The sequence below is a fragment of the Elephantulus edwardii genome, unplaced genomic scaffold (assembly GCF_000299155.1).
Source record: "Elephantulus edwardii isolate Elephantulus edwardi_28Jun2011 unplaced genomic scaffold, EleEdw1.0 scaffold00176, whole genome shotgun sequence".
In the NCBI taxonomy this organism is placed as follows: domain Eukaryota; kingdom Metazoa; phylum Chordata; class Mammalia; order Macroscelidea; family Macroscelididae; genus Elephantulus; species Elephantulus edwardii.
In genome coordinates, this window is record NW_006399926.1 from 2,387,007 (window position 1) to 2,397,145 (window position 10,139).

Sequence of the window (10,139 nt, forward strand, 5' to 3'; positions counted from 1 at the left end):
ATGGATTTCACCTGATGGTATGCATAGGAATCAGATTGATTACATCTGTGGAAAAAACCGCTGGAGAAGCTCAATATCAGCAGTGAAAACTAGGCCAGGAGCTGATTGTGGAAGAGACCACCAACTACTCATATGCAAGTTCAAGCTGAAGCTGAGGAAAATTAAACCGAATCCACAGGAGCTGCAGATAATGTGGTTCAAATCTACCAGCTGCTCCATGGGAGAAAGATGAGCATTCCCCTTGCAGTTTATTGCCTCTGAAAAGCTGCTGGAAGGTTAGCTAAAGGTTGATTCTGACTTGATGGTACACCACTACAGCAACCTTATGAAAAAATTATTTTTGTATGTAAACTGAGGAATGGCTCCAAGTTTGTTTTCTTCCAGGGGACAACCAGTAATGTCAACATACAGCACCAGGTATCAAGGGAAACATTTTTTTTTCAAATTGAAATCTAGTATTGAAAAAAGAATTCTCACAAAACTACACTAGCTTATACTCTACTTTTATGAAAATAGGAAAGGAACTTCTTCCTCAGGCTATTATAATCCTCCCCCAACTACTTTTACTCCTCTACTTATTATGAAACAGTTTAAATTTCTGACACTTCCTTGTTGATGTGCTGTTCCAGTAGTTTTTTAAAATCATCTTCAGTACTTAAGCCTCCAGGTTATCCACTTCCTAAATAACATGCCTTCGGAACCTTATGAACTTTGATAAATGTCAGTAGTTGTAGAGGGGCTTCAGGCCTTTTGTTCTTAGGGTCGCTATCCATGCTTGACTCGGAGGCAATCACAGCAACAGATTTTACTTGCATTTGAGATTAATGATACTGTTTGATTGTTTACACATTCTGTTAAATTGTCTTTTTTTGGGAATAGGAACAAGTATATATCTCCTACAGTCAATTTTTACCAAGTAGCTGTCTTCCAAATTTTTTGTGATAAACTAGTGAAGCCTGTCTACTGTCCAGGACAGCAGATGTATTTCAAACCATGTCAGTTGGTATTCCATTAGTTCCTGGGCCTTACTTTTTGCCAATTCAGTGCAGCTTGAGTTTTTTGTTCCGTACCAATGGTTCTTCATCATGTGCTGTTTACTGTCTCTGAAAACCTGCTAAAGAGTCAGCTATAAGTTGGTTCCAGCTTGATTGTTGTTGATGATTGCTGTCAAATCGAGCATGACTCATAACAACCCTATGAACAAAAGCCCTGAAGCCTTTCTATAACTAACGTCATTTATCAAATAAAACAATACTTAGAATGCTGGCTTTGGCAGCACATATGCTAAAATTGGAAGAACACAGAGATTAGCATGGCCCCTGTGCCAGGATGATATGTAAATTAATTAAGCGTTCCATATTAAAAAAAAAAAAAACACAAAAAAAACTTGGAATCTTGATCTTTATTCATTCCATTTCATTTTTTACAACTTCAATTTTCCTGAATTCGTACTTCACACATTTCCTTTTCCAATTAATAATAGTAGATTGTAGAGGTTTCTTCTCACTTTAACATGTGCCACATCAGCTACCTTTCAGTAGCTGAAAGCTTTATCTGTGTTATTAAGTTGAATTCTGCTTTGAAGAGGCACCTCTTCCCCCTCCAACCTGAAACCCTCATCTTCTGATACTATCTTAGGCAATGTTCTGCAGCTGTTTATAGAGTTTTCAAGGGCCCATTAGTTTATTAGGGAGCCCTGGTGGTTCAAAGTATAACTTAACAGACTTCAGATAAAAAAATAGTTTGAATCAATCAACTAGAGAATGGGAGAAAGATGACCAGGCTCTTTTTCATAAAGAGTTATGGCTTCAGAAAACATACGGAGGATCAGTGTGAGTAAAATCTCTATGGCAGTGGGGTTGGTAGTTTTTTGTTTGTTTATTGTTTCAGAAATAGGTGGTCAGGCCTGTTTTCTTAACTGTCAGGAAACTCTGATGATACTTGTCCACCACAGGTGATCCTGTTGGTGTTTGAAATACCTATATCACAGCTTCTCAACAAGACATAGACCTCCTCTACAGTATGACAAACTTAGAAGAGGTGAACTCCTTTTATTCACCTATCTGATACTTTAGCCCTGGTGTCTGAGTGGTTGTCTGCCAACTAAAAGGTCTGTGATTTGAACAGACTAGCTACCCTGTAAAAGAAGACGTGGCAGTCTACTTCTATAAAGAATAAAGCCTTGGAAACCCTAAGGGCCTTTTTATTCTGTTCTGTAAGGTCATTTTGAATTGGAATCAACTTGATAGCAGTGGGGTGTTTTGGTCGTTTGTTTTTTTTTTAATATTTGCTATTCTTTTTCTAGGTGGTGGGAATACAATGCTGAACAAACCCAAGTGGTCTCTACTTTTATGAAGCTTACATTTTAATTACAGGTAGTCACTCATTTATGTGTATTTATTTGGCTTTTTTGTAATATTTATTGCAAGAACAACAATAATTATTATAGCTTTGCAGAGTTTTTATTCTCTTAATCTGTAAAGACCAAGATTAGATTTATAAAGATAATAATCAATAATGTTGAAAATTTGGGGGGAAGGGAGCCAGTGGTTTATGTCAGAATCGTCTTTCAATAGACTAGAGTTGTCTGTATGAAACCTTGTGTTAAGTTGGGACTGGATAGTCTACTTGAGGATGTGGGAATCTTGGTGACACAGTGGCTAAGTGCTCAACTGCTAACTGAAAGAGCAGTTCTTTGAATCACTGGTGGCTCCACAGAAGATCTGATAGTCTTTTCTTGTGAGCATTACAGCCTACAGAAGGGTTGTTCCACTTTATACTGTAGAGTCATTATTTTTCTGAATTGCCTTAACAACACACATGACACCCTGGGGATGTAACTAATAATTGTGGAGCAAAACCAAATAAAATAATTTGCCCACATTGTGATTAAAGTGATATTCAGAAAAAAGCAGTTTTGTGCAAGCTTGAAGATCCAAAATGTATAGGTCTGAAAATACAGATGTACAGTGCATTATTTAAAATCCTTGATGCCAGAAGTGGTATTTTGGCTTTCAGGTGGAGTTGGTAGAACACCCCCTTCCCCTCCCCCATTGTGTATTTGAGTAGCACAAATTAGACAAATATGTTTATAGGTCTGCAGTAAAGTGTGTTAAGTATTCACAAAAACTGCAGTAATTAAGTCCCTAGATCAAGTTAAGTATTGCTACTAATGTGTTCTAAAATTTGTTTTTCAGAATGTTTTGGATTTCAGGATTATGAACTCTCATTAGAGAGAACGTAGTATTTGCAGTATTAGAAAGAAAGCATACAACACAGAAGTAAAAATGAACATTCTTTATTAAGGGTAGTTAATACAGAATTGACTAAAAACAGATGTGTATAAGAAAAAATAAGTGTGACTAGTAAAGGTAAACTCAGATTCTTTACAGCCATTATAAAGTATTAAGATGCACATGGTAGACAGCGAGAAACATTTTATTCTTAGAGTGACATGATTGTGGAAGTACTTTTTGTGTGTGTGATAGAAGAATATACACAAATTAAAACAATTTAGTCATAGGTGTTTGTTAGGTAACTATTTAAAAGTATAATAATTAAAATCTCGGGTTTTTTTCTTAAGCTTTTAGTATATGCCAATCATTGAGCCAGACATTTTATTTACACTCCTTGTCAGGACTGTAGAACAACTGTAGCATAATCTTTATCCTTGAGAATCTTACTTTGTTGGAAAGGAAAGTGTTAATGTTGTTGTTGTTGTTGTTGTTGTTGTTAGGTGCTGTGAAGTCCCATAAGACTCACTGTGACCATATGAACAAAAGAGCTGCACCCTGTTCTGTCCTGTGCCATCTTCACCCTTCTCACTGAAGCAGTCAGTCACTGTGTCAGTCCACCTGTTTCGGGTCTTCCTCTCCTTCTCTGACCCTCCACTTTTCCTAGTATCATGTCCCTCTCCAAGGAATAGTCCATTTTAAAGTTGGGTGGGCCTTGACCAAGTCTCTCCTTTGGAGGCTCATTTGCAGCAGTTGAATTCTGGAGGGTAGATTCTCTTTGTTTAGTTCAAAGTCTTATGTAAACTGTTGGGTTGGTTTTTGTTTTGTTAACAATCTTGTGTAAGCTGATTGGTCCCTGAATTTAGTCAGTATTCACCTGTGGGCTGGAAGCTTTTAGTTTATGTCAATCAGGACCTGGTGGTCAGGCCTTTTATTTTCAAGTTGGTTGGGCCAGAGGGCCTGCTGCAGATTGCGTTTAGGAAGAACGCTGTGGTATAGAACTAGTCTGTCAGTTTGCTGTACTGAAATAATTTAGGGTTGCTGTGATACTGAACGGCTGTGCCACTAGTGTGTCAAATGCCATAATGGTTACTGATGTTGGACAGGGTTTGATAGAGCTCCTAGATTAAGACAGGCTTGGAAACAGGATTGACATCCACTTCCTATACAGCAGGCCTTTGGAAATTCTATGAACATTAGGAAAATTACGACAGTTACAGAAACAGGGTTCAGATTTTTTCTTCATGGGGTCGCTATGTGTTCTATGTGACTCGAGGGCACTTAACAGCAACAATAGCAGCAGCATGCCCAAAGCATGTCAGGCAAAGCCTCATCATTCTTGCCTCCAAAGAGCACGCTGGCTGCACCCTCTCCAAGACATATTTCTTGGCCATTCATCGGGTATTTGGTGCTCTTCTCCAATACCATAGCTCAAAAGCATCAATTCTTCTTTTGAACTTTTTAAGGGATAACATGCTCTCTCTTTTTTTTTTCCTTTGGTTATTATAGAACAGTATCATAGACTTCATATGCAAGCAAGATTCTACTGAAGATTATCCAAAAACCAATGGGACAGCACATCAGCAGAGAACTGTTCGAAGTCCAGGCTGGGTTTAGAAGGAGTCTTGGTACTAGGGATGTTGTAGCTAATGTTAGATGGATCTTAGCTGAAAGCAGGGAATACCAAAGGAATGTCTATCTGTGTTTCATTGATTATGCAATGGTGTTTGACTGTGGGGATCAGAACAAGCTTTGGCTGACTCTGAGAACAATGGGAATCCCAGAACACTTGATAGTGCTAATGCAAAATCTATACTTTGTCAGAACACAGCAAGGAAATACTGCATGGTTCAAAATTGGGAAGGGCGTATGCCACGGATGTGTCCTGTCTCCATTCCTTTTCAACTTGTATGCAGAACAGATCATCCAGGAGGCTGGGCTCTATGAGGAGAAATGTTGCATCAGAATTGGTGGAAGATCTATCAACAATCTGCGTTATGCAGATGACACAATCCTGCTAAAACTGAAGAGGATCTGAAGCACTTGCTTAAGAGGGTCAAGGACTGTAGCCTTCAATACGGATTGAGGCTCAATGTCAAGAAGACAAAGATTCTCACCGCTGGACCAATTGGCAGCATCAAGATAGATGATGAAGAGATTGAAATTGTTCATGGCTTTAGTTTGCTTGTCTCCACAGTCAACACTTTTGGCACCAGTAGCCAGGAAATTAAAAAGACGTATAGGAATGGGAAAGTCTGTTGTTAAGGACCTCTCCAAAATACTGAAGAACAATGGTGTCTCTCTGGAGACTAAGGTGTGTCTGATACAGGCCATGGTCTTTGCAATCACTTGTTACCTGTCAGAGAGTTGGACAGTGACTAGGGAGGATAGAAGGAGAATTGATGCCTTTGAGCTGTGGTGCTGGAGAAGAGTATTGAATATACCATGGACTGCTAAGAAAATGAACAGGTTTATCCTGGAGAAGGTAAAATCAGTCTGCTCCTTGGAGGCAAGAATTCTGAAGCTTCGTCTGACATACTTTGGACATGTTGTTAAGGAGGGACCGGTCCTTGTTGAGGAACATCATGCTTGGGAGAGTGGAGGGATAGCGCAGGAAGGGAAGAACCTCTATTAGGTTGATTAATTCAGTGACTTGGGTAATTGGGATGGGTATATCAGAGACAGTGCGATTGGCACAGGACTGAGTAGAGTTTAGGGCTGTTGTACATAGGGTCGCTGTAAGTCGCAAGTGACTCAACAGCACATAACAACAAGTCTTGGTTCTTGATTAAGTTTTTAAGAAGGGGGAATTGTGTTTTAATTATAATACTTTATTTAATAATTTGTATTCTTTTCTGGCCACTCTTATTAGACTGTAAGTATAATAACTTTAGAATCTGTATCTGTTTTGTTAAGGACTCTTTCTAGAGTATGAAACAGTGTATGGTGCATGGTAGTTACTCAGAAAATTTTCTGAGTGAATGAACAGTTGCATGAATTGGATTGTGTTCTGTCAGCAGAAAGAATTCTAATCTACAACAACTATCCAAAAAAGCTTCTTTTTAAAAAAAATTTTACTGAGATTTTAATGAAAGTTTATAAAAAACTTGGATTTCCATTCATTCATTGTTGCACATTTTCCTCCCTGTCCCTCATCCCTCCAGTTTGCTTCTTTCTTTGGAAAAAAAGTTGTTCTTAATACAGTTAAAAAGCCTCTTGATCCCTTACTCGTTCTAGAAAAGATCGGAACTCTGAAATTAACTCACATCATCATTCTTTACCTTAAATAACGAAAGTTTTATTCAACTACTCTTTTCTTTGGAATGGCATAGTGATATGTGTTACTTTTACATTAGGCTCTATTTGCTTTAGCTCTTAGTTGCCCAAGTAATTTGCTTAAATTCTAACAGATACTTGTACATGCCATGAGAGATTTTTTTAATGGTATCTATGGAATAATAAATTTATTCTTAAATATACTTAATTTTAGATATTGACACATGAATATGGGAAGCTCTGGTAGGGTAGGTCATAGTAAGTTGTGTTGTTAACCCAAAGGCTTTGTGTCTCTGGTGGTTCCAATCCACTAGCAGCTCTGTGGCAGAAAAAGGACAGTTTCTTCCCATAGTAATTTACAGGCTTGGAAATTGGATAGAAGGTTACTCTGAGTCAGAACTGACTTGACAGCAGTAATTTGAGATGAGATGATGGATGTGTGTGTGTGCGCGCGTGTGTTACATCTTCGTGAGAGTGTGTGTGTATATATATCTGTCTCCCTCTCAAACCCATACTCATGCTAATCAGTGATGTACCTCTTTGCTGATAAATGTTTATTATTATCTATCTGCAGAGAAAGAGATGCTGTTTCCAAGTCTTGGAGATCTCTGTTTTTTATGGACCATAATTCTGTAACCTTTTCACACAATTCTTTGGCAATAACGTACGCTTGTGATGGACCCTAGAAATACTGCTATGTTAGGATTGGGTTCTGATTCCGAAGGATTTTCAAGAAAGAGTCCCTCTGTCATCAACACTGGCACGCTGGTCAGCAAGAGAGAACTAGAGTTAGAGAACAGCACAAAGGAGGAAGAAGACCTTCACAAATGGAATCGGGAAAGAAACATTGAAGCAGGAAAAGATGATGGTTTGACTGAAGCACAGCAACAGTTTTCTGTGAAAGAAACAAACTTTTCAGAGGGAAATTTAAAATTAAAAATTGGCCTTCAGGCTAAGAGAACTAAGAAACCTCCAAAGAACTTGGAGAATTATGTGTGTCGACCTGCTATAAAAACAACTATAAAGCATCCAAGGAAAGCACTTAAAAGCGGGAAGATGACAGATGAAAAGAATGAACACTCTGCTTCAAAACGGGTGAGTAGAATTTCCAGGACTATGTAGTCATCAACACTATGTGGAATTCTCTGTTCACTTTTCTCTTCCTATGTTGCCCTGTATTAGAGTCTGTTATATGACCCTGAAATAAGATTTGAGATATGACAGGTGCAAATGATGTCATTCGTGTATATATATATATATATATATATATATATGTATATATATATGTATATGTATATATTTGTAAAACTATAGCAAATATTTAAGTGAAATGATAATGATTATGTGTTGTGGAGTTGGAACCAACTCATAGCTAACCCTCCAGCAGGTAGGTATTCAGAGGCTGTAAATCACCCAAGAGGAAATTGCCCATTCTCCCATGGAGGAGCAACTGGTGATTCAAAACCATGTGCCTTTGGGTTTGCTGCACAACGTTTTTTGGTTTGTTGATTTTTTACTGGTTTGCTTACAAAGTTGTATACATGTGTTTCACTCTTGTCTTTATTCATACTGTATTTCATACAATCATTCTCATACATTATGTTTTATAAAATTAATCACATTAGACTGTGCCCATCCTTACCCTGTCTTTTCACTAGGATCCTTTCCATTCATTCCCCCACCCCAAACTGTGCAACCCTGTGGTTTTACCTCTACTCACCCTCACCCCTCTGTTCCCACCCCTTCCCTCCCGTGGTTACCATACATGTTTTACAAGTTATCCTTCTATTTTTATAATGGTCTTAGCAGTATTTGTCCTGATGAGACTTCAGTTTGTTCACTCAGCATAATGTTCTCCAGCCTCTTTCAGGTTTTATGTAGTATTTTTTTAAATCGTTGCTCCTGAGGCAACACACCTTTTTACCACTTGCCCACCAGAGTTCTGTTTTCAGTGGGGCAAACCCGAACTGCTGTTTTTTGATGTAGCGTAGGGAGAAGAATGGTGGATTTGTAGTTAGAAGGGCCAGATTTAAATCTTACCTTCTTATATACTAAAAGTGATTATGATTGTGAACAAATTATTGGAGAGGAACCTGAGGTTCAAAGATGTTCATTGTTTATAATACCACTTCCCTTCCACTGTGACTGTAAACATCAAGTTCACTATTATATATTTACAGGTTTTATTAAATTAATTGTCCTGTATAGGATTGTTGTTAAATACCATTGAGTTGACTCTGATTCAACCCTTTGAACAACATTTCTGCACTTTGCTTTATTCTGTGCCATTGTCATGCTCTCACATACGCTTGAGCCCATTATAGCTTCTTGGTTTTTTTCATAAGGAAAATCAATACATTTAAAAATGTCCCTGTCAACTGTGATTAAAAGAAACTTTTTCTTATCTCTGTTCAGTAAAGCTTTTAAATATGTTTTAGATGTTGGCTTACAACTTTAAGTCATTGTAAACTCATAGCAAACCCATTGCTGGAGAGTTGATTCTCACTCATAATAGAATAGGAGAGTGCCTAATAGGCTTTCCAAGGCTGTGATCTTTTTCCCACTTTACCATATCTAATTGCAAAACACAATATGCATATGTAAATAAAACAGTTGAACTGGACAAAATTGTAGGTTTACTGTTTTGATTATGATTTCATATATTCACAATTTTGAAATTACCAGGTTTTTAGTACTAGTTCTTTAATGTCAAATTCATGTATTGCTTACATTTGTTACAAGAACAGAATGCAGATTTTTATTTATTATTCTCCAAATTGGTTTAATATCTAGAATTTTTTTATTATATTCTTTATAACTTGAGAGTTTTAAAAATAAACTTTATTTTAATTAGATTACTAGAATATAAGAAGTAAAATAATACTAATAATGGCATTTATCCCAGTTCTTAAAAAATTAACTGGATAGATCCTTGATGAATTGGTTAACCTACCTTAAGCATTAATTTCCTCAACTCTGAAGTGAAAATATCATCTGCTTCAGCTGGCCTTAGAAATTTTTATTTGGTTGATTGAAAAATGTTTTTATGTTGACTTTTCAGGTTTAAGCACTACTATCCTGCTTAACGAACTTGTTAAGATCTCTAGGATAATTATCTTTAGCAATCTTTTCTGGACTATTTTTTAAGGAGTCTGATGCTAATGATGATTTTTATATGAAGAGATTTTATCTTATCAGTGCTTGCTTCATATTTTCTATATTCTTTTTCTAATAGAATGTAGTCAATAGTTTCTGAAGAAAGTATCTAGATATTATATATTTACAAAATTGTGGATGAGTGGGCATTTCTTTTTCCTGACAGTTATTATTCTTGCTGATGTGTGCCACTGACTCGGAATTGACTCAAAGCTGACGCCCCTGCAGATTTTCAGAGGTGATAAATTGCATGGGAGAAGATTGCCACCTCTCCCTGCGGAGCATCTGATGGCTATGAACCCCATGTCTTTAGTTTGGCAGCGCAGCTCCTTAACCACTATAGCACTGTTGTTATGTTGTTGTTATGTGCCGTCTAGTCGTTTCCGACTCATCGCGACCCTATGCACAACAGCCCTAAACCCTGCTCTATCCTGCGCCAACCGCACCGCCGCTGACACACCCATCCCGATTACC

The 10,139-nt window shown here is 37.5% G+C and overlaps 1 protein-coding gene across 1 annotated transcript in view; it reads left to right on the forward strand.

Annotated features, from left to right (window-relative positions):
- The window catches only part of ASH1L (ash1 (absent, small, or homeotic)-like (Drosophila)), a 313,081-nt gene that overhangs the window by 43,593 nt on the left and 259,349 nt on the right, over positions 1-10,139 (forward strand). Inside the window, 1 exon segment of the mRNA XM_006895786.1 lies at positions 7,084-7,604. Within this exon segment, the coding sequence (XP_006895848.1) occupies positions 7,185-7,604 (420 nt within the window). The 5' untranslated portion in view covers positions 7,084-7,184.